The sequence below is a fragment of the Metopolophium dirhodum genome, chromosome 1 (assembly GCF_019925205.1).
Source record: "Metopolophium dirhodum isolate CAU chromosome 1, ASM1992520v1, whole genome shotgun sequence".
Classification (NCBI taxonomy): Eukaryota; Metazoa; Arthropoda; class Insecta; order Hemiptera; family Aphididae; genus Metopolophium; species Metopolophium dirhodum.
Genome location: NC_083560.1, coordinates 104338207 through 104363993, shown reverse-complemented (window position 1 = coordinate 104363993; position 25787 = coordinate 104338207). Strand labels below are relative to the sequence as shown.

The 25787-nt window shown below is 26.4% G+C and overlaps 1 protein-coding gene across 1 annotated transcript in view; it reads right to left on the bottom strand.

Annotated features, from left to right (window-relative positions):
- The window catches only part of LOC132937036 (collagen alpha-1(IV) chain), a 47951-nt gene that overhangs the window by 11932 nt on the left and 10232 nt on the right, over nucleotides 1-25787 (bottom strand). The window contains exons 8-46 of the mRNA XM_061003869.1: nucleotides 21425-21497; nucleotides 18210-18287; nucleotides 17962-18032; nucleotides 17783-17819; nucleotides 16940-17094; nucleotides 16803-16866; nucleotides 16495-16547; nucleotides 16276-16321; nucleotides 14702-14764; nucleotides 13127-13182; nucleotides 12680-12743; nucleotides 11912-11983; nucleotides 11620-11691; nucleotides 11463-11489; nucleotides 10743-10810; nucleotides 10422-10512; nucleotides 10238-10333; nucleotides 10000-10106; nucleotides 9752-9841; nucleotides 9242-9363; nucleotides 7613-7697; nucleotides 6352-6388; nucleotides 6196-6274; nucleotides 6072-6124; nucleotides 5536-5628; nucleotides 5427-5461; nucleotides 5277-5313; nucleotides 4236-4298; nucleotides 4065-4127; nucleotides 3639-3716; nucleotides 3483-3527; nucleotides 3351-3386; nucleotides 3204-3257; nucleotides 3071-3133; nucleotides 2466-2528; nucleotides 2315-2377; nucleotides 1171-1206; nucleotides 887-976; nucleotides 42-139 (exon numbers count right to left, since the gene is read on the bottom strand). Coding sequence (XP_060859852.1) covers nucleotides 42-139; nucleotides 887-976; nucleotides 1171-1206; nucleotides 2315-2377; nucleotides 2466-2528; nucleotides 3071-3133; nucleotides 3204-3257; nucleotides 3351-3386; nucleotides 3483-3527; nucleotides 3639-3716; nucleotides 4065-4127; nucleotides 4236-4298; nucleotides 5277-5313; nucleotides 5427-5461; nucleotides 5536-5628; nucleotides 6072-6124; nucleotides 6196-6274; nucleotides 6352-6388; nucleotides 7613-7697; nucleotides 9242-9363; nucleotides 9752-9841; nucleotides 10000-10106; nucleotides 10238-10333; nucleotides 10422-10512; nucleotides 10743-10810; nucleotides 11463-11489; nucleotides 11620-11691; nucleotides 11912-11983; nucleotides 12680-12743; nucleotides 13127-13182; nucleotides 14702-14764; nucleotides 16276-16321; nucleotides 16495-16547; nucleotides 16803-16866; nucleotides 16940-17094; nucleotides 17783-17819; nucleotides 17962-18032; nucleotides 18210-18287; nucleotides 21425-21497 — 2676 coding nt within the window. The remainder of the gene's footprint in view (nucleotides 1-41; nucleotides 140-886; nucleotides 977-1170; nucleotides 1207-2314; nucleotides 2378-2465; nucleotides 2529-3070; nucleotides 3134-3203; nucleotides 3258-3350; nucleotides 3387-3482; nucleotides 3528-3638; nucleotides 3717-4064; nucleotides 4128-4235; nucleotides 4299-5276; nucleotides 5314-5426; nucleotides 5462-5535; nucleotides 5629-6071; nucleotides 6125-6195; nucleotides 6275-6351; nucleotides 6389-7612; nucleotides 7698-9241; nucleotides 9364-9751; nucleotides 9842-9999; nucleotides 10107-10237; nucleotides 10334-10421; nucleotides 10513-10742; nucleotides 10811-11462; nucleotides 11490-11619; nucleotides 11692-11911; nucleotides 11984-12679; nucleotides 12744-13126; nucleotides 13183-14701; nucleotides 14765-16275; nucleotides 16322-16494; nucleotides 16548-16802; nucleotides 16867-16939; nucleotides 17095-17782; nucleotides 17820-17961; nucleotides 18033-18209; nucleotides 18288-21424; nucleotides 21498-25787) is intronic.

Here is a 25787-nt window from a genome sequence, read left to right as displayed (position 1 = left end):
AATAATTGTCTTCAGTTATAATAAAAAAAATCATAATTTACCTGTAATCCTAAAGGACCTCGATCACCCATAGGACCTGGCAAACCACGTAATCCAGTTTCACCCGGGGGTCCAGGGAAACCTATATCCCCTTTTTCACCTGAAATTCACAGTGATCATGATTAAAGACTATAAATAGGAATTACAATTTAAATTATACAAAAAAATTAGAAAAAAATGCCTGTTTTTAATTTATATTTTTGTCTTACAAGAATTTAAAATATCTTTTTTCTTTAATAAATTCTTTAGATTCTATAGACGCCTATGTATGTAATAAATTCTACTTAAGAGGACGTCACACTTGCATGTGTTGTCTCCATCTTATAAATGTACAACATAGCTAAAACTGTTAAGCACGGGCCAATTTTTATCTTTCTGTGTTTGTATTAGTGGCTCTAAAATCTCTGAACATATAGGGTAGAAAATTATCTATGCAACAGCGTGGCTATATTTTAGATAAAATTAATACAAAAAAAGTTATTTGCTTCTAAACATTTCGTTTATTTGTTTTTTTCATTTGCTTGTAAAAAATGATTGGATAGTGCTATTAAAAAAAGCACTCTGTTGCACAGATAAAGTTCTTTTTTACGTGTTGTGAAAATTTAGTAGTTCTACAACAAATATGATGCGAGAAAAGTTGTATCACGCAAAACGTTTTTACTATGTTGTACATTTGTAAGACGGAAACAACACATGCGGGTTTGACGTGCTCTTAAAATGGAACCTAAAATAACAACACCCACATAAAGGTATCATATTCTCTGACAAAATAATAATTTTTTTTGAAATATGTAATATATTAAAATTACTTTAATACAGAATAATGCATTCTAAAATGGAAACGTACCTCTATATCCTTGTGGTCCTGGCAAACCATCTTCTCCTGGTGGCCCACTGATTCCAGGTAATCCAGTATCTCCTTTATCACCCTTGTCTCCTACAAATGTAAATAAAAGTTTATTGGATATAGTTAATAGGTAGAATTTTAATTAACAAACTTGTCAGTTAGTTGAATTAAAAATTAAATGTAACCATAATATAATTGAGTAGGTAAAACATTTTAAAAAATATGAAAATCTATCATCAGTTATAAATTTATTATTATAAATAATAAATTATAATTTATATTACCTGGCATTCCATCGATTCCAGGTTTTCCGAATGCTCCTATAAAAAAAAAAGATTAATATCGTTAAAATAACTTTTCATCAAGAATATAGTTTTAAAGTTATAAACACAATTTAATAAAAACGTAATAGGTATAGTATTAATTTATTTAATAAAGTCTATTATTTTAGATTCTGAGCATAGTGAAAGAATGTTTGATTATACAATGATGAGTTTTTTTTTCTATCTAACTTTTGGTACAGTAAAAATGCTCCGATTTTCTATTTCAAAAATTTTTCTGATAGGAAAATGAATCTAATGAATCTAGTTGGCTTATCTGAGAAGTAAAAAATTAAAATTCTAAGAAGTTTTCAAAACCGTCAGGAAAAAAATTAAGGAAAATGTGAATTTTTACGCAAAACAAATTTTGAAATAATCGATTTTATCTTTTTGGTGCAACTCAAAAACTAATAACCTCAGATACTTCAAATTGTCACCAAATGTTAATGTGAACATTTTCCATGAATGATAAGTTTCTAAATTAAAACTTTTAAAAATTGTTGAGCTATATTTCTAGCCATGAAAATTTTTTAACTATAAATATTATCGATTAAAAACATTTTGCTCCATAAAAAAGCTTGGAAATGTAATGCAAGGTTTCTCGTGAGTTAATTTGTTAGTTGTTAAAAAATATAGTTAAAAAATATAGGCACTATGATTTATCATTGAATTCAAATTTTACACTTGTACACCATTCTTTGTAAATATTTAGTGTCAAAATCTTAAGACAATAAAAACATATCTTCGGGTATAAAAAAATTAACAAATAAAACAGGAGATTATTGATCAAAACGGATTTCCGTAATAATTTCACCGTTTTTTCACAATTCTCTTAATTACGATTGCGAAGTTCCAAAAACAACCAAAAGTACCTACTAGATTCATTTTTATGTCTGGTCTTGCTAACAATATAGTTATTCAAATTCTATATTTGATTACCTAAGACATCAAAGTCATCTTGGGTTGTTTTCTTAAGTGTAAAAATAAGTAGGTGCCTACTTAATAGCATTTAATAAACAATAATAACCATATCAAGTTATATTGTTATATTAATGATATTCATTTGAAAATAATTCAAATATTAATGAGCCCATATCATTTTATTTACCTGGCATTCCTCTGAATCCTGAAAATCCTTTAGGACCTTCTGGACCCGTTGGTCCGGTATCACCTAAAATGAAATTATTAAGATGAATTATTATAGATAGGTACTTAAACAAGAATCTTAATCAAATTTCGTATTTCAGAAATTAATTTACCTTTTGGCCCAGGGAATCCTTGCAGTCCTTGTCTACCTGGTTCACCAGGTAATCCAGTTTCACCTAACAAACAAAAATTTTATTAATTATAATCAATTACAATAAATTACAGAAAAAAAAATATAACTATGATTAGATTAGAGTTTGTTATAAATCCTTCATTCAATACCTTGACCTGCATTCTTGAATACTTTTTTGAAATATATTAATCTATAGTATAATGGGATTTGTGTGTAACGCTTTAAACTGGTATACCTACATCTACTGTTAAGTTTTGACTATCCCTTTTATAATATTAAAATTTAGCATTATGTTGATTGATTTATTATATAATATTTAAGATATATTATAAATAATAAATAAAAAATATAACATGAATGTTCTCAACCGTTTGTTACATAGGTAGGTATTAAAAATGTCACATATGTAAAAAAAATTAAACGAGTTGTGTTGTACTAGATATTACGTTAATAAATTGAGCATGATATTCTAGCAATTAAGTTACTCGTAAATGTTCATCATTCGATTGTAAACGTTTGCTATTGATAAAGCCAGTAGGTATAAGAAATGATGGTTTTTATTTTGGAGTAAGAATTTACTATTACCTTTTGGACCATCTATGCCAGGTAGGCCATCATTACCAGGGGGTCCACTTGGTCCAACAGGGCCTGTTGGATAAAAATTCAATATGTTTTATTATAAAAGATTTTTAATGTATTACTTTTTAAGATTACTCACCGGGTTCACCCTTAGTTCCCGACTGTCCAGTCAATCCTTCTAAACCAGGTTCACCTGAATAGAAATACACCAAATTTAAATGTTTAAAAATACGATAGAAATGCCCAAACAATTAAATTTAAATTAAATTATCTAATATGATATTACCTTGAATTCCTTTTTCACCAGGTGATCCAGGAGTTCCTAAAATTTATATTTAAAAAAAATAAAAACCTGCATTTAAATATTCTATTTTATATCAGATAATGTAGTCAAATATTTGAACTATCTTTCACATACCCGGTTCACCGGACTGTCCTGGTCTTCCAAATGGCCCTTGCAAACCTGATCAAGGTTAAATAATTTATTATTATAGTTGATATTATATTGTTGAATTAAACAGTGATTGAATAATCTTTTTAATTACCTAGTATTTTTAATATTAATTAAAATTACCTCTCTCGCCCTTTTCGCCTGGAAATCCTTCTGAACCCTTTGGTCCAACTATAGGTATACCGGGTTCGCCTTTGACGCCTAAAAAAAATTGAATTCGTACAAAGTTCTTTTTTTGCGTATCATTAATCACCCAGGTAAAACAATGTGTCGGTGGTTACTCATTAGCGCATCTCAAGTATTGAAAATATATAATAACAGTAGTCAGTAATAGTTTAGTTACAGTGATACATCAATGATGCAGCATTATGTCTCAGGTTCAAAAATGTTTATATTTAAAAAATAATTATAATTTATATCCAATAAGAGAGTATTAACTCATAATATCAATTTCTGTTCAGCTTAATTTATTTTAAATTAAGTATTAAATAAACAATGTGTTAACTGTTAATACAGTGCATATTTATATATTAAATTTGTTATAACCACCTTTAGGTGAAGATAATCCTGGATATCCTCTTTCTCCATCACGTCCAACTTCACCAAGGAAACCTGACATAGATAAATAAGAAATATAATATACTACCATAATTAACTAAGTAATTTATTTTACATATTAATTAAGTAATTTCCAGTGTTAAATGTATATAATATACTAACCCATTGGTCCAGTATTTCCTTTTTCTCCGCGAATACCCGGCTGTCCTCTGGGGCCCACAAGACCTAAATAAAAGTTATATGTATGGGTTAAGAAAATTTTTATCATTATAGAATACATTAAATGTATATAAATCATATTATATTAGGTATATCACATAAACATTTTTTATTGAAAAAACAATATAAGAAATTGTATTATAATTAAACTTTAAGTACTCAGTATTTAATTAAAAAAATTAAATTAACATTAAATATATATTTGTTATTATTTGGTTGCCATTGCAAGAAAAAAAATTGTTCTTTACCAAAAAACATGATGTATACTGTGTTAAAATATATATTATAATTAGGGCTATTATATGCAATAAAAAATTGTAAAATATGCATTTCACTTACCAAAAAATGCAAAAATATGCAAAAACGAGTTTTTAATTTACTATTTTACCAACTGTTTTAAAAACGTCACTTGAAAATTCTTCAACAAAATGACGTAACTTGGAACTTTCACTTTCAACTTTTGGGCATTTTATAAAACTTAAATTATTAAGTATAAATGTCCGCACATTTACGCAACACACGACATACTAATGAAATAATGTTGTGCTGTCTCACTGTAATACTGTATAACAATGTGTATAAGTAATTCTATCAGTCGTCCGATTAAAATAAGATTAGATAGGTAGTATTTATACTATATACTTACGACAATTCAACGGACAAACCAAAAATATCGATTTTGTGAAATAAACACCATTTAAAATTCACAATAACTTATAATAATTTAAAAACGTGAGTAAAAAAAAATCAAAAATCCATGAATATGCAATAATATGCACTATGTTCAAAATATGCAACAATATGCAGAAAAAAATTTGTTCTAATCTAACGAGAATAAGCCAAATCGTGGACAAATCCGACAACCAATCAATTTGGACTTAAGGAAAAAAACATGCAAATGCATATAAATCCTAGCCCTAATTATAATATATTGTGTAATGAAATGAATTTGAAAAAATAATTATGTAAGTTTATGTTACTCACCTGGAATTCCTCTTGGTCCTACTGGTCCGTTTAGGCCCTAATGAATAAATAGTTTTTGCATTTTTAAAAAGCATTTGATTTGAAGATCAAACTTTTAAATATTTTAAATTGTGATTATAAAAATCCTTTATTAATTGATAAAATACTTACAGTTGGTCCTATTGATCCCTTTTCTCCCGGGTAACCTATTATGAATACATAATTAATAGCAGGTAGCTGAAAGCAAATTAAATTAAAATACACTAAATAAGTTACTTACCATCAATACCTGGTGTACCAGGTTCACCTTTCTCTCCTTGACTTCCAGGTTCACCCTTTTGGATTTTCCCAATATTCATGATTTCGCAATTACCTATTGTTTATATATTTACTTAGTATTAGTCAAGAGGAAATTAATAATATACATAAATATTTTTAAATGCATAATTTATATTAAGATTATGATAGTAGTAAAATATAATATATCAATTATTTAAAAAAAAAATGTAATTAATTTATACTCATAGGTAGGTACTATTTATTATACAATATATAAATGTAAATGTATCATAATATGAAATTATATAATAAATTATAGGTAAATTGTATTTATATTATTATCAGACTAATGTATGTATGATGGGTACCTAGAGAATTTTGAATGAAATTATAATATTATTCATAAAATATCTCAGCAGTACAAATCCTAATGACGTTGATATTCATAAAATATTTCAACAACGTTAATTATAAAAACTCAGTTATTGTTAGATAAATCTTAAATGTTTGATAATGTTATAACAAAAACTAACTAACCAGGAGTTCCTTTTTGTCCCGTTAATCCGGGCTCTCCTTTATCTCCTCTCAATCTATCACAATTAAAACAAAATTTATTTTAAATTCAAATAAATAAAATTAGTTATAACAATATAAAATATACCCAGGTCTTCCGAGGGTTCCTTGTTCTCCTTTAATGCTAATTCCTTTTTCTCCTTTGGATCCGAGATATCCTGGTTGTCCTGTAAATTAATAAAAACCGTTTAAGGTATGATTCATTTTTTAAAAATTATTCAAGAGTAAATATTATGCTATTTACCTGGTATACCATCAGAACCTGGGAATCCTCTATCACCCTAATGATTAAAAGAAAGAGATAAAGTTTATATTACAGTATAAATATATTTGAATCAATGTAATACATTTTACATCAAATTTTAAATTTTAAATTTATAATATTATAAGATCATTATCCTTACAATTAATATTAAACATATGTTTTCTGTGCTTCATGTTTATATTTTAGTAACTTATCTATGTTTTAAACTTTCAATGGCCATTAATATCCTTGTTACAAAAAAAAAAATTGAATTAAATTTTTAATACAAGGAAGTTAGTAATAACTTGGATTTTGAGAGCCATTAATCTTAAGAAATTACGTGGTACAATAAGAAAATACCCATAAATAATGCAAGATTAAGAGTTTATGAATAGGTACTATAACTGTGTAACCAATAATGGTTAATTCAGTTTTTAAGTATCTAAGTGTTATTGAATTCGCATTTTTTTTTTCCATTTATAGGAACAACACTTTAGTTTAATAAATATTTTTACCTCTTGTGCTTCTATAGAACACACAGAATTATTTTAATTGTAAATAAAACAATAGGTACTAAGGAGAGTGTGGTAATTTTAAGACTATACTGTTTGAATGGTTTTGTCTTATATAGCTAAAAATATTTAGTAAACGCTTAATTCTTATTGCAATAACTCTCAGTAATCATTTACCTATATTGATTGATGTCATAATTTGTTAAAACATATTATAATCAATTTGTCAACTTGGCACACTAACCCTATTTATTGATAACTGTTAAAAAGCTTAACAAAACAAAATATTTTTAATTTAAAGATGATAACTTAAAAATTAAATAAAATATACTTATTTATAAAATCTTATTTTTATTTATAAAATCTTTACATTTTTAATTAATTTGTAAAATGAAATCAAGGTATTGAAAAATAAATTTTTGTCTGTTATTATTATTACTAATTTGAATATCCATTTATGAATTGTTATTAGTAGTGTAAGAAATTACGTTTCTTCTATTTGGCTCATTAAATTAAGTATAAAATGAGTTGGTCTGTTGGTTAATAATATTGAATTAAACTTTTTTTTTAAATACGTAAGTTCTAATGGGTAGGTACCTATTTAACACAATTTTACTTTTAGATGTCTTAGACAATGTGTGTTACACAAGGATATACCAATAAAATAATTTTCAATAATTATATTTTATTAAAATAAAAAATAATAATTTTGGGGGACACCAATCAAAGGTTTTTGACATGGTACTTACTTTTTCTCCATTAATTCCAGGTAATCCATCTATACCTGGTTTTCCCTCAGGCCCGTTTAGTCCATCTGCTCCTCGTAAGCCATCCCTAATTCATCAAAATATTTAAAAAATGTTACATAATTTCATATTTTATTTTATTCAAACATACATGAAAAATAATGTTACCACATGTATTTACAAACAGTTGTTATTTTAATGTACTAATAATTACTTTTTATATCAGTTTAAATGTATTTAAGAACTCTTGTCTACTAAGCATATTTAGCTTTTAGAGAACAATATTATTCAATTTTAATATACACTATAAGTAATAACAAAATAATAAATAAATATAAAAAAAAGTAATATAAAAATAAAAAGACACATGTTTTTTTTTTTATGTTTAGAATAATGTAGGTATAGTATAATAGGTATAATATAATAATTTATTATTGGTATCATTTATAAATCCTTTTAATATAGATGCTAATAATATTTTTTAAATAGTTACAAATTTATTAAATTTTCCCACTTATTTCTTGCTTTTTAAAGATTTTTGATAGTTTCAAAAGAATCTGAATCATTTCTCGATAAGATTTTCTTATTAAAGTACTCGTATTATTAAATATTGGTATGTTCTACCATTATACTAGCAATCTAGTATTTATAATCAATGGTTTTACATTATTACTATACTTATTTTAGATTCTGTCGTAGAGATATATAGGTATTGATTTTACAATGATTTTTTTATGTGTGTCCGTCATCACCATTTGGAGAATAAAAATGCTTCAATTTTTTACTTCAGCATCTTTTCTGGTTAGAAAGAGAATCGGAGGTTTAATAGTAAAAAAAAACTGAACAATTTTCAAAAGCGTAGGAAAAACCAATTAAGACTATGAAAAACATATTAAGTATTTAACAAAATTGATTTTGTTTTTTTGATGTACCTTAAAAACGAATAATTTATATATTTTTAATTTTCACTTATGTTTATATGACCATTTTACATGTATGATAAAATTGCTTGGCTCTTTTGACCTATTAATAGGCATGAGAAATTTTGGATGTGTTTTATTTTTTTTTTCATTTACTATCGTTAATATTTTTTTGCTTTGTCAAAACACTTAAAAAGGTTCTACATAAGTTTTAATATAACTTAAAGAAAAAAATTGAGTGTAAATTCTCAATATTTTGATGAGCGATTGAAGTAAGAATTTTCACAAAATCACAAAAATGTACAATTATTAAGAGTTAGAAATCCATAAACATTTTCTTTTTTATATGTATTTTTTAAAAATTTAATTTTCTTCATACATTTTTCTGACTAAAAAAAAAAGTTGACTGAGAATCTCAACTTAATATTGTATGAGCATTTTAAGTTACGATTTACCCTTTAATAAACCATTTCTCATCGAATGATTTTCTTATTAATTTGTTATCCAATAACAAATAACCGTAAATACTTGACATTTTCAACAAATGTTTATTTTATCAGCTCAGAATCGTTTTTTGTGTACTATGATTTTATATCATTGAATTCAACTTACACACATCAATTGCAATGACCCACACGACACCTAATGTACAATAGAGCAATACCTAGGTACTTTTCTACGTTTCATTTAATAATAAAATTAAAAAAATTACCTTCCAGGATCTCCACGAGGACCAGGTTCTCCTTTTTGAGTATATGACCAACTATCAGGTATCATTGCATTTGCGCCTTTTTCACCTGGCGGACCAACTTCACCCTGTGCACCATCTACTCCCTAACAAACAATCATAAATATTATTCCAATGCAATAATTTTATAACCATGTTAGTTTTCTAAGATAAATTCCAAGTTCAAAGATATAAATAAACTTTTTAATCAAAAGGTCACATATTAACATTTTTAAAAGGTAATTGATAAAAACTATATATTATTATAATATGTTTCATACTAGGTATTCTAGCCCATACATATCTATTTATAGCAGATACATTAAGTACATCAGTAAAAAGTACTAACTATGTATCTGTTACATACTCTAATAAAACTGAAAATGTATTGTATATTTTGTAAATTTGACCAAACATACTATTAGATAGGTAACCCGCCCAAATAATTTCTTAAGCACAATATTCCTATAATATCATAAATATTTAAGTACTTACAGCAGCACCAGGTTCACCAGTTTGTCCGATTAATCCATCAGCGCCTGGCTCACCCGGATATCCTATTTCACCTGGTGGCCCTCGTGGTCCCTATGAAACAAATTATGAATTGTATTTTTTTGTATTTTCAATTAATTACAATAATATTCTATATATTTCTAAAATGTATACATGTTGTAAGATGGAATCAATGTTAAATTATATAATGATGTTTTATAAAGATTTATAAAAATGTATATAAGTATTACCTTCAACCCTGGAGTTCCATATAATCCAGGTTCACCTTTAGTACCTTTCTCTCCCGGACTACAGCCTTGACAGCGTCCACCTATTTCACCTTTTGGCCCATCTCGACCTATAGTTAGTGCAACGTTACATTAGTTTAAACTTTTAAGATAAAACAAAGAAAAATGGTTAATAAATTATGCAAATAAATGATCATAATATATAAATTGTTTTTCCACTAAATATAATGTTATGTTTTACCTGGAATTCCTGGAATCCCTGGTCTGCCATCATCACCTTTCTCCCCAGTAGCACCCTTAACACCTGGCAGTCCAGCAATACCAGTTGGCGAATCACCTAAAAATAATTTCAATTTGTAATAATTTTTATTAATGATTCAATTATAAAACATTTTTCATATGATATGTTTCTCTATTATGCTTACCTGGAGACCCTCGTTCACCCTGATAACCACGTTCTCCTTTAAGTCCTTTTTCCCCATCTCTTCCATCAACTCCATCAAATCCTTTAGGTCCCTATTAAAATAGAATTGTCTCTTATATTACATTTAGGTGTAAAAATATATATTTATAAGATCCATATTATCGTTTACTACATTTATATAATAGGTTGAAACAATTTAAAATTAAAACTCATCAATATTATTAGTATTATTCTTTATTATAATAAATAAAAAAACTGTCAGAAAACTCCTTTCAACTTGGTTTATAAAAAAAACCATAAAATGATTACAGTTAATACTCACGATAATTGAAGCACCCTTTTCCCCAACAAATCCTCGAGGTCCAGGTGGGCCTTGTGCGCCAGCAAAACCTATAGGTATATAAATTGTGATGTAATCAAAATACAATCGATTTTTAGATTGGTGTTATACTCCTTGATACATTTTGTCCGATAAACTAATTTATTAATTTAAAGTATACAATTAACTTACATTTAAATTTAAATAATTTTAAATCACAATACATTTTTCAATTAATATGTTTTTAAATTTGTAATGACAATAAATCAAAAATAAATATTAATAGGTATAAAATTTAATTAATTATAGTATGTACTCAATATACGATATTTAAAAGTTTCCAAGATCTATCAAAAATGGATGTTTGACATTGGTTAATGTTGCTTTAATGTGTTAGATAGTTATTCGGAATTTTTTTTTTTAAACTAAAAAGAAATAAACAAATACTAGTTTAAAGTTTTTTTGTGATTTAAAGTCAAAACGTAGAAAAGGTTTAATTGACATTGTTTTAAACTTTTTAGTGCTCACAAACTATTTTCCAAAATTAACAGTTGGGTTAAACATATTGCAATTTGATAAGATATAATAATTTATTTCATAATTTAACCACAATTCAATAACATGTTAACCCAAAATAAATTAGAAAAAAATTAAGAACTAAGTTTGTATTTATTCTAGGATACAGAAATAATATTTATAGTAATTGTTAATTAATATAATTACCTCTTTGACCAGATTCTCCGGGTAAACCTGCAAAATCAAAAATTAAAATTAGGTACTTATTTAATTTGTTAAAGTTTATAAAATTGAATGAATGTATAATATAGTTCCAAAAAGTTTCAAAATATTTAGAATGTGAATAAAAATAAAATATACATGCCTGTAAGTCCTGGTTCTCCTTTTGTTCCTTTTTCTCCTTGTAAACCTTCTAGGCCTATATATCCTGGCACTCCTAAATTATTAGAAATATGTAAGTTAAATATACATCTGTTAAAATGTCATTACCCAATTTAGGTAAATCCAAATAATTCATTGAGCCCAATAAAAGTAATGGAACTATTGATTATTGGAAGTTACTTAAATAAAAAAATTGATTTTATGTTACGGCATTTTTAATGACATATTATGTTTATTATTTAGTATCATTCTTATACTGTAAAAAAAAAACACACCTTGACCTCCAATATTTCCTTTTGGACCGGGAAGACCAGGTTGGCCGTCAATACCGTCTAAACCTTTTGGACCTGAAAATCAGTAGATTGTTAATATATATTATTTCATAAACATATAACATTACAGTATTTATGTTACATTGATACTCAATTTTTATTTTTTTATGACATTTTTGACCAACCGATTGAACAAAAAAATAAAAAGGCTTATGATATTCAAATTTTCTATGTTGGTTCTATGAACATAACATGATTTATATGAAAGGTTCATGTTTGTTTTCCTAGTATTAACATTTTATAGAACTTATAATTCTAAAACCTATAAGTCACATCAATTTGTTAATAATTATAGCTTTAAAAGAAACTCTAGCTGATACAAAAGCCTAAATTTAGTCAATTTAATTAAATAATTTAAATTTAATTGTATTGAATTAAAAAATATGATGTCTAATTTAAAATATTATGAAAAATATTTACTGTATGGAAAAACTATATATAAACTATAAAGATATCCCTACTAGAATAATTTTAAGTAGGCAGTAAGTATTTAGGAACTCTAATTAAACATTTTTACACAATTATAAATTAAAATTTAGTTAGTATCTCTTCTAAACTATACATCAATATTTACAAAAAAGTTGTGCATATTTGTGTACTCAGTTGTACCATATTTTGATTGTTTTTGCCCTGTATTCAATCCAGTAATGAAAAATTTAAACGGTCAATCTGGTATCTGTCACTTAAAACAACTAAAATAAATAAACATACCTGTAGGTCCAGGGTATCCTCGCGGTCCTTGAGGTCCAGGCAGACCAGGTCTGCCTTTTCCACCCTAAATACAATATTTAATTATTTCAAAATGAAATTTGTGGTACCATCATAATATACTCTTATAACTTGTAATTTATGAGTTTATGACCAATAAGCAATAACTTGTAGTGCGCTAACTAGGTTTCTATACTCTATTCAAGATAGGAGCGGTACTCGGCGGCGGTCAGATGCTTCTCCCATCAAGTCAACCACCAGGTTGTCATTCGGAACGAAGCCACGCCCTTGTGCACCTTAGCCTAGTTCCTTTCTTATTCTGAATAGAGTATATTATAGTCTATGTTTTTTTTATAAAAATACAATAGAATTTAAAATATTAGTTGAATCAAAAATAATTTTTAAAAATATTCTTGTTTTAGTTAAATATTATTTAAAAATAAAATATACCCCTGGTTGTCCTTGAGGTCCTCGCAACCCAGCTGCTCCTGGAGCACCATCCAATCCTAAAAAAAAATAGAAACAATGATAATATTAAAATATTATAGAAGATTTTTTTCACAAATTAATTATCTTAATATAGATTTGCTCCATAGTTTAATTTTTATATTCATCATTAAACTTAACAAACTTGTTACACAAATATAATACAATTAAGATTTTAAAATTATTTGTAATATATTTTTATTATAATGGGGGTATAAGATTTTTAATATAAACTTATAAAGAAGATTGTTGACTGGTGTTGTAGACTCATGTGAGTTATTAAATCAATTAATATTACAAAAATATATCAGAAAATAATGTTTAATAGTGGATCAAGTTGTCCATAAAAAAAAAAAGTTATAATATTATTTTTTTTTCTATTTATATGGATTATTAAAATGGTACTATTATAAATAAAATTTAAATTAAAAATTGGAGATGAGAAGACAAAGATGGATTTGTTCTGTTACTAAGGAGGAAATAATGAGTAATTAATTCATTAAGGTTAGTGTAGGAGTGGCACTATTTATAGAACAAATTAAGGAAAATAGGTTGAGATGGTTCGGTAAAGTTATGAGGCAGAGGTCATGGACTCAGATTCAGCAAGAGTTGATATAGGAATTTCAATTACAATTTAATCTAAGTAAGTACAGATTAATATGGTTTCAAAAATTATATATTATAATATACAATATACAATTTTCAGTTAAAATATCAGTAACATTTTTTTTTAATTAGCCAATAGTCACAAGAACAATAGTGCTATACCTAAATTAATGCATCATGGTTTAACCTCTGTATATAATGACTTATCTCTTCACTGAATTCTTGGTAGGTAATTCCTAAACAGCTAACGTGCACCAAGCCCCCTTGCATAAATTGTTCAACTTCATCTAATAATTCTTAACTTAAACTAATTTAAATTATTTTAATATGATATCTAGCCTATATACATTATTAACAGTATTCCTATTATATTTTTTTATAATTGTAGATTATGTTTGGAAAGAATCCTATATTTGCGGCTTTAAGTGCAACTCAGCCATCTTGGTAGGCAATGTGCGACAATTTGATTTAATGCTTGCTTAAATAATATATTAGCTGATCCCGTACTCTTTATTTCCCATTAAAAATGCCAACTCTATATTATGAATAATATGTTTAAAATAATAATAGGTTTAAAACCCATGGCAACCATTTATAAACAAAAATTTCTATCAGAAATCTTAAAAACCCTGTTTGAGCCTCTCTCGGAGTTGGTCCTCTGCCTATTTATATTTATGAAGTCTTTAAATACTTAATGGAATTAGATAAGTTTTGTATAATAGGTACCTATATAATGTTATAGTATTGTAAATATCTTATCGTACTGTATTTATATTTATATTGTGTAGGTATCATGATGTACATGTTACTATTTTTTAGGACTTAGATGCTTAAATTGTAATAGGTTTATTTGTGTATACCCGTACTTGAGTATACTGAATATAATAAATAAATTATTATTGTTATTATGCAATTTACTGTAATACTACAAACCTGGTTCGCCTTTAAGCCCTGATCGTCCTGGTAATCCATTCAAGCCATCGATTCCTCGATCACCTAAAAAAAAATAATATAAAATAAATACTTACATAATAATTTTAATTTCAGATTCTGAGTAAGTAGAACGAGGAATGTATTGGTTTTACAATAAAATATATTAGGTTCTGATATCTAGTTTTTAAAAAAAAATTTTAAAATTGTTGTGTCATCATTTTTTTTAGCAGAACAAATGCTCCGATTTTCCAGATTGTAGTTTTTAATAGCGAATTAGATCTAGTAGATAAAATTTATATTTTAGTTGGACAAGAGTTAAAAATGTACCTATAGTACTTTTCAAAATAACAGAGAAACACAAAAAAAATAAAGGATTAACGAGAGATAAAGTACTCAAATAGTAATAGTATTTGACAAAATCATTTTGTGCAACTCAAAAACAAATAACTGTAGACACTTTATATTTTAATCAAATATTTTTATTAGAATTGTTCACACATGTTATAATTTTCAAAATATTGAATCTTTTTGAGTTGTTTATTGAAAATTTTGATTTTCTATTTATTTTAGTTTTTTTTTTTTACAAATATTGATCAAACAAGTTGAGCAATGGAAATTTATCACACTCATTATAGTTACTACCTACTGAATGACGATGATACTTTTCACTCCTACAGTAAATCAAACTGTTTAGCTACTTTCCCCATTTATATTTTTTATTATAATTATTGGATTATTGGACTTTTTTTAGTGCATGTTTGCATGCATATTTTACAGTTAATCCGGTTTTTAATTATAAGGAATCTTGTATTACATTTTAAAATGTTAGATTTTCTAGCTCTAATTAATTTGCACATTTTCGTGACTTTTACGCCTATTTGGTATAAATTCTAACTGTAAATTGTGACTATGGATTTTTAATGTTTTTAAATATCATTGTAACAATATATTAAGAGCCTTGTATTAAATTGTCAAGCTTTTTTACCCAACAAATAACATTTTATTGACATCCATTGAAAAAAAACTAAAAAAATTGGAAACTGAAAATGTCCGTAACTAGTTCAAAAGAAATCCAAATATTTTGAAATATTTATCGTATATAGGAAATGCTAATATAAACAACCGGTGAAAATTTCAAGTATCTACGGTCATTTGTTTTACAGTTACGCCTAACCTAACCCAAAATCGATTTTGTCAAAAACCTATATAGCGTAAAAATTCCCGATTTTCCTTAATTTATTTCTTGTTTGTAAAAGCGCTTTTGAACACTAATGGGAATATTTTGACCTGACCAACTAGATTCACTTTCCCATCGTACATGATACTGAAGTTTAAAATCGAAGCATTATTTCGACTACTTCTCGTGTAAACAGTCACAAATTAAAAAAAGTAAAATTTTATTAAAAAAACACATCATTGTAAAATAAATACATTCATCGCCCCTCACAGAATCTAAAATAATACAAATAACTAATGTAATCTTCTAAAAAGTTGTATACTTAAAAATATATCAAAAGTATAGATTCTAGTTGTATTTATATATTTCAGTAGAGAATGCTAATTTAATAAATTACCTTTTTGTCCTGCAGGTCCTGCAGGTCCATGGTTGCCATCACGACCCTAAAAAATAAAGTTAAATATTAATACAAATGATTTTTATTTTTATAGATAACATGTCTTTTTTAAATGAATGAAAATAATTTATAAAAATTATAGTCAATTTTATTTTAAATGTTTTAAAATTCCACTTAAAAAATAAGGTTAAGTTTCTTTGAATAAAAATGTTTATTTACTCTTGGTCCTGCAGTTCCGACTAAGCCCTTTTCTCCTTTTTCACCAACATCACCTGGAATATAAATTCATATCCTATAATTAATTTGAATTATAGGTAGGTTATGTATATAAGTATTATAGGTATATTGTATCTTAATATAATAATACAAATTCAAGTTTTAAAACAAATTTTAACTTTGCCTTACTGTGTTAAACCTTTTTATAAGTATGCTAGTAACAAAAAAATAAATTAACTTAATTAATTTTCATATAAATTATCATGTTTATATTTTTTTATACTTAAATATGATTATGATATAATATGTACCTGGGTTTCCTGGATCACCAATCATTCCTGGTTCTCCTTTCATTCCAGGCTCGCCATCTTCACCCTAGTTCATACAAATTATAGATTAAGTTGTTTATCTATCTATTTTACATCACTAAATAAAACTTGATATCTACCGCATTTCCTTTTTGACCAGGTTCACCAGTTGGTCCAACTGTTGTATTGTTGTTATCAAAACGAAATGAGGTTGGCAAAGGTGGTCCTGGTGGTCCACGTTCCCCTTTATGACCTTTTTCTCCTTTAAGACCTTCAAACCCAAGACCCATATTTCCTGCATTTTAAACAAAAACATATTAAGTAATTAATATACCATAGTGTAACCATATATTTTATCCTTGTACACGTCATCCACTATCAAGTGTCAAGTCACTACTATATTTACTTCTCTACATTTCAAATTATTCGGAAATACAAAAAAAAAATTTATTAACTGGTACAATGCGGACAGGTGTTCAGAGTGGAGGGACTGGAACCGTGCAGGGACTGGAACCTTTTGAATTTATGGATATCGGTTCCGGTACTGGTTATCCAAAAATTAAATAACTGTTCTGGTTTGGTTCTGGTTTTTTGATAAAAAAAAGTAAAGGCGTCAATTCCAAATAATTTAGGTACCGAAAAGTATAACTTTAAATACCTATCCGGAATGTGGGTTTAATTAATAGTATGAGAAATATTAGAAAACTCATATGATCATACATAGTTTATACACTAAACATTTATAATACCGTTAAATTATGAATAAATACAATTATTTTATTTTTGAACTTAAAATAATCTATTTAATTTAAAAATTCTAGTTCGGTTCCGGTACTTTATTTATTAAAAAGGTTCCGGTTCCATTTCTTAATATTTTAAAGGTTCTGGTTCCAGAACCCAGTTCTTTTAGGTTCGGTTCTAGTCTCTGGTTGAGACATTATGCAACTATTTTTGTTTAAGCAAACATTTTGAATAATACATACCCTTTTCTCCTTTTAGGCCTTGAACTCCATGATTTCCCTGTACAAATTAAAATATTTTTATCAATAATTCTTTATTAAGAATATTTTATTTAACGTATGATTTAGGTAAAATAGTAGTGTATAAAATAATTAGTTATTTATGTAGGTACAGTTAATAGTTGAGAATTAATTTGATTTACTTTTATTCCAATTTCTCCTATTAGTCCAACAGGACCTTGAATCCCTTGGATTCCGGGATTTCCAGGTGATCCTGAAAAAATTGTAATTATTATGTTATAAATCATTATAGTACTATATTTATTTCTAGACATCAATGGAATTAGTAAGTACAGGCATTTAATATTTATATTAACATTTAACCTATTATAAAGGGTTTGTGGTTATCTTATTAATTATTTGTATTTTTAAACCAATGTTTTACTCTTACCTCGATCTCCATCCAAACCAGGCTCTCCTTTTTGACCTTTGTTGTGTATCGATGTTTGGGCAGGTTCTCCTTTTAGACCTTTAAAAACATATATTTGGTTACGCTGGAGCACAAAAATCCCAATTACTGCGGTCTGCAGTACTGACTAGGTATAACGCATTTACACAAAAACACCCCAACTTTGAGGAGTTGTATCTCGTCAACGGATAAACGAAAAATGAAAATTTAAACGTGATAGTTCATAAGAAAAAAAGCCTTACTAAATTATGAAATTTTTAGTATAGGTTGCCATTTGAAAAACAAAAGTTGATGGTGGTTTACCTAATAAATATAAGGGTGAAAATATTAAATAATTATATAATTCTAGAACGGCGTAGATCTAAAATTTTGAAAAAAAAAAATTTGAAAAAAGTGAATACTTTTTGAGATAATGAGTGTTTTACGCTTAATCAATCACCCTGTATTGTTTAATCTAAAACTAAAAAGCTCACAATATTAATGACTTTGAATATTGTTCATACCTATACAATTCCTAAATGTAATTTAAAAATATAAATACAAAACATGTTTAGTTAAAAACAGATTTATTTACGCTGTGTTAAAATTTTTGTCTGGCAAATAAGAACATTTGAGTAAAAAAATTTCGTATTATTCTGTTTATGTTTTAAGCAAAAATTTTAGTGTATCTAAATGAAAGTTTTTAAAATCCTATACAATATGTTGACAATATTTTGTTCAGATTTAATGCAAAACTAAGATACCTGATGTTGCATATTTTCAGTGATCGGGTGTAGTGCGCTCGTTATGACGACGCTACAGTAGCATATTACTTTATTTGTAGCGATTAACACCTAATGTAGAAAAATATTCTACCACGCTAGAAATTTACGGTTAGCGTAGCGAAAATTATCATTATTTTGTCACTACCTACAACCTATTTGGAGATAAATTAAAGTATTATGATAATTGATAACTAAATGACTATATTACTATATAACTAATTAAGTATTTATTTATTTATAATATTATAATAATGATAAGTGTATTAGTAAATTTATCGGATTGGATTCACAATCAAATCACGTACCTAGTCAAATCCCGCACAGTGATCAAATTTCAAATCAGTATATACTACAAACCAATTTTCAATAAAAAAAACTAAATAATAAAGGTTAGGTTAGGTTTGGTTGTAATGGAGATATTATATTTGAGTTTAATGATAAATCATTGTATACGAAAAACGATTTTGAGCGAAGACGTTGTGTCAGCCAATCATACTATTGTATAAATAATAAAATGTAAGAGGGTAAAAAAATGAATAAAAATCGAAAATATTTCATGGCTTTAAATAGCGTAACTTTCCGGAGAATTTTCTCATTTCGATAGAGGTAGTATAAAACTTGTTGGGAACCTTCTATTAAAATTGCTTATGTTAGCTATAAACTTTTATGAATTTCTTACTGGACAATTATTTACAAAATTTGAAAATTTTCTCATGGCTATAAATAGCTCAAAAAGAGTCAAAATATATTCTTAAAATTGCATTATATATGTGAAATGCTAATATAAATATTTGGTGAAAATGTCAAGAGTCTACAGTAATTCGTTTTTGAAACACAAAAAAATCTCAAAAATCGATTAATGGGAATTCGATAATTTACCGCTAAATATCAAATATCTTAATTTATAAATTATAAGTTAAAACACTCATGAAAATTAATGTCCCATTTCAGTAAACTTTTTTTTTTGTTATAGGTAGAAAAACTTATGTGAATTTTATTAACATTTTTAATCTTAGCTATGATAAACTTTTGTGAATTTCGAACTGAAAAATAACATTCAAAATTTTAAAAATTTATCATGGCTATAAATAATGGTCATTATAACATTTGGTGAAAATTTCAAGTGTCTAGGATTATTCTTTTTTGAATTACAACAAAAAATCAAAAGTTGATAGAAAATTCGTTAATTTACTGATGAAATTCCAATATCGTATTAATTTTCAATTCAAACGCTCATAAAAAATGTATAATACTTTTCGGTAATTTTTTTTTGTTTAAGGAAAGAAAAATTGAAGTGAAACTCCTATCAAAATTTATAATGTTAGCTTTGAAAGGAAAAACTTTTATGAATTTCCAACTGAAAAATAGGTCATTTAAAAATTTTCGAAATGTTGATAAATATTGTAAAAATTTGAATGTTAAATGCATTAAAAATAATAGGGTATATGACACTAATATCTATGTATCTTTAATATTTTTAATTTACGTTAATAAAATTTATAAGGAACCTTGCATTAAATTTTCAAGCTTTTTTTCTAAGTAAGACTATAACTAGCTCAAAAAGAGACAAAATATTTAAAAAATGTCACCATTCATTGAAAATTCTAATAAAAATATTTTTTGGAAACTTAAAGGTCTACAATTATTAATTTTTTTCAAAAATTGGTTTTGTTTAAAAATTATCACATTTTTTCACTTTTTATTTTGTTTTTTATGACACTTTCTAAAACTACTTGGAATTTTTCAATTTTGACGCCCCCCTCTCCCCCATAAGTACCAACTGAATTTACTTTTCTATCAGAAATTATGCTGATCTCAAAAATATTTTTTGTTCCCAAAATGTTGACGACAGACAGAAAAAAAACACACATCACTGTAAAATGAGTACATTCTTTAGAATCTAAAATTTAGTGAAAAAGTAGGGTGCTACATTTAAACAATAGCATTAGAAATTGTGCACTTAATTTTTTAAAAAGTAACGATAGCGATACCGAGCTACTTTTTTGAGGTGGTTGCTATGGTGTTAGCGTGTTCAAAAAAATACTTGCGTTCCGACCACTGCATATTTTCTTATTTATCAAATTAATGTAATCACAAAAAAAGTTTTTATGGCAGTTATATTTAAAAATAAAAATAATAACAGAAATAGAATTTTATTACCAAATATGGGCGTCTATTTCTTTTCATAATAATATGTATTAAGTATCTTATTATATATTTTCGTTTACTACTTGTTATTAAACAACCCTAAATTTGATTTCCAAAATTGTATAATTTTAGCTTATTAAGCTATCAAGCTTGATAGGAAGTAATTATAATTTAACATATTTTTATAGCAGAAATACTTAAACCTCTTACAAATCTTATTTACTATCATTTGAAAAAAGGAAAAATGTTGTGAGTTTATATAGGTACCTATTTCAAAATACCAACCTTTTTCACCGGTTATTCCTTGGTACCCACGAGGTCCAATAGCTCCTGATGATCCCGGAAGGCCTGGATTTCCCTGCCAAATAGATACGAATTTGTTAAATCTTTATCATTATAATATTATAAATTAAAATGCGTTATATTCTTATTTATTTGTATTTAGTTGTTTCGTATATTTCGTAAGTAATTTACCATATTGGTACGAATAATGGATTTAGCTTGTATATTAATTCTAATAACATGGTATAATATATACTGTGCATAATATATCATACAGTTTTTTATCATAATATTATAATGTATCTATACATCTATTTATATATATGACGAATACTTAGTACATTGATAGAACTGGAATCACACTATAACATTGTCCAGGTGTAACGCGCAAGTCCGGATTAAGACAATTTTGGGCCTGGGGCCAAATAATAATAATATATCTGAATTATCCATATATTAGAGGAAACATAGGTACTACCAACCAGGGATCTACTATTGTTCGATATCCGTCGTGGGCCCGGAGCCATGGCTCCCCTGCCCCCCCTTAATCTAGGAATGGTAACGCATAGGGCTTTAAGGTCCGAGTGCACAGCAGGCACCTATAGTAGCCTACTACACACATTATGGGCTATAACAACTTCAAAACGTATTGAGCTGAATTGAATGCCAACAATCAAAAATGGGAATTATCATTGAGTAGGAAGTACTATTTAAAACAAAAATTTAAATATATAATAATATTCTTCTATACATTTAAAATAAAATAATATCATGTTGATGTCTTTATTACTTAGAATTTGCATTGTAATATTATGATGAAAGATAATTATTTAATTAGCTAATTAAATATCGATAATAGAGTTAAGCTTTGCAATTATAAATTTATATAGGTATTAGGTATATATACATATATATATATATAGCTATACTTACCTATTAATTTTATATATAAATTTTTAAATATTTACAATGAGTAAAATTTATATTTATTAAAGGACATAACAAAAAGGAAATCTTGGCCTGGTGTGGCGCGATTATTAGCCACAGTCACTAATGTGTGTTGAGGTCAAGCATCGCCGAGACATTGCTCCCGGATGGGTGACCATCCAGGTTTTTAGTGACTAGCCCCACATACAAAACTAACCGTAAATAACCCTACTACAAAACTCCCTAGTTACCGATGATTAAGTTCAATAAAAAAAAAGGTGGGTGAGTGGATGGTGATCTGCTGTACAGTAGGTTACAAGTGGGTCACTGTAATGGATGGTGTTAAATTTTAATTCAATGATATAATATCATTGTATAAGAAACACGATTCTGAGCGAAAACGATCAGTCAGCCTATGATATTACCAAGTATATTTGATGATATTATTGTGAATAAAGTAATTTATATATAACCTATTTACGTGGAGCCTTGCTTTAAATTTTCAATCCTTAGCCATAAAAGTTAAACATTTTATACATTTTTAACTACAAAATAATTAATAAATTATAAGTTTGATAAATGTTGTCAAAATTTGAACTTTAAAAGCTTATAAAAAAAAATTGTGCCTATGTATTTTTAATATTTTTCAACTGCTATTGTAACAATATATTAGGAGCCTCGCATTAAATTTTCACGCTTTTTACCCAACAAATAAAATTTTATTGATATCATAAAACTAAGAAAATTGAAAACTGACAATGTCCGTAAACAGCTTAAAAAGAGTCAAATTATTTTAAAAATTTTATCGTGTATAGAAAATGCTAATATAAACATTCAGTGAAATTTTTAACTACAAAAAAATTATTAAACTTTAAATTTGATACATTTTGTCAAAATTTGAACTTTAAATGCTTATAAAAAAAAATTGTGCCTATGTATTTTTAATATTTTTCAACTGCTATTAGAACGATATATCAGGAGCCTTATATTAAATTTTCACGCTTTTTTACCCAACAAATAAAATTTTATTGATATTTATAAGTATCTACAGTCATACGTTTTTTAATTAGAACAAAATAAGAAAATCGTTACATGAGATATCGAGCGAATATCAAATGTTGTAAAAATATGAATTTCAAACGCTCATAAAAATTTAATTTAAGTTTCTTGTAGACTTTTTTTTTTTTGATAAAGGTAGACAAACTTATGGATAATCATGTATTACATTTTCAAATCTTAGATTTAAAAAGAAAAATTTTTATGAATTCTCAACTCAAAATAATTTGCTAATTTTCGTGATTTTTCCGTATTTTGTTAAAATTTGAACTTTAAATGCTTATAAATAAAAACTGTGAGTAAGGATTTTTAATTTTTTTCATCTGCCTTTGAAACAATAACCTAGGAGCCTTCTATTAAATTTTCAAGCTTTTTTACTCAACAGATAAAATTTTATTGATATTTATAGAAAAAAAAACCTAAAAAAAATGAACATAAACATTCAGTCAAAATTTCATGTCCCTTCGGTCGTTTGTTTTAGAGTTACACCGAAAACCAAAATCGATTTTCTCGAAAACAGATTTTACGTAAAAATTACTGTTTTTGCTTAATTTTTCATTTGTTTTTCACGTCGCTTTTGAAAACTTCTATAAATATCAATAAAATTTTATTTGTTGGGTAAAAAAGCGTGAATATTTAATATAAGGCTCCTGATATATCGGTAATATCATAGGCTGACTCACCGTTTTCGCTCAAAATCGTTTTTCTTATACAATGATATTATATCATTGAATTCAAATTTAACACCATCCATTACAGTGACTCACTTGTAACTTACTGTACAGCAGAGCGACATCCACTTTTTTTTTAAATTTTAAAATTTTTTTTTTTTTGTGTCTGTCATCACCTTTTAGGACAGTAAAAGTGCTTGGATTTTCTTCAACAGTAACTTTTCTGATAGGAAAGTGAATCTAGTTGGTACTTTGGGGGGGTCAAAAGTAAAAATTTCTCAGTAATCTTCAAAAGCGACGTGAAAAACAAATGAAAAATTAAGGAAAAACGGGTATTTTTACGCAAAATCTGTTTTCGAGAAAATCGATTTTGATTTTTGGTGTAACTCTAAAACACATGACCGTAGGGACATGAAATTTTGACTGAATGTTTATATTAGCATTTTCTATACACGATAAATTTTTGAAAATAATTTGACTCTTTTTAAGCTGTTTACGTACATTGTCAGTTTTCAATTTTTTTAGGTTTTTTTTTCTATAAATATCAATAAAATTTTATCTGTTGAGTAAAAAAGCTTGAAAATTTAATAGAAGGCTCCTAGGTTATTGTTTCAAAGGCAGATGAAAAAAATTAAAAATCCTTACTCACAGTTTTTATTTATAAGCATTTAAAGTTCAAATTTTAACAAAATACGGAAAAATCACGAAAATTAGCAAATTATTTTGAGTTGAGAATTCATAAAAATTTTTCTTTTTAAATCTAAGATTTGAAAATGTAATACATGATTATCCATAAGTTTGTCTACCTTTATCAAAAAAAAAAAAGTCTACAAGAAACTTAAATTAAATTTTTATGAGCGTTTGAAATTCATATTTTTACAACATTTGATATTCGCTCGATATCTCATGTAACGATTTTCTTATTTTGTTCTAATTAAAAAACGTATGACTGTAGATACTTATAAATATCAATAAAATTTTATTTGTTGGGTAAAAAAGCGTGAAAATTTAATATAAGGCTCCTGATATATCGTTCTAATAGCAGTTGAAAAATATTAAAAATACATAGGCACAATTTTTTTTTTATAAGCATTTAAAGTTCAAATTTTGACAAAATGTATCAAATTTAAAGTTTAATAATTTTTTTGTAGTTAAAAATTTATAAAATGTTCAACTTTTATAGCTAAGGATTGAAAATTGAAAACAAGGCTCCACGTAAATAGGTTATTTATAAATTACTTTATTCACAGTAATATCATCATATCAAAATATACTTGGTAATATCATAGGCTGACTGATCGTTTTCGCTTAGAATCGTTTTCTTATACAATGGTATTATATCATTGAATTCAAATTTAACACCATCCATTATAGTGACCCACTTGTAACCTGATGTACAGCAGAGCGACATCCTCTTACCCACTTTTTTGAACTTTAAATGCTTATAAATAAAAACTATGACTAAGGATTTTTTTTTCATCTGCCTTTGAAACAATAACCTAGGAGCCTTTTATTAAATTTTCAAGCTTGTTTAACCAACAAATAAAATTTTATTGATATTTATAGAAAAAAAAACTAAAAAAAATGGAAACTGAAATTGTCCGTAAACAGCTCAAAATAAGTCAAAATATTTGGAAAATGTTATGGTGTATAGGAAATGCAATTATAAACATCCAGTCAAAATTTTATGTCCCTACGGTCATTTTTATAGA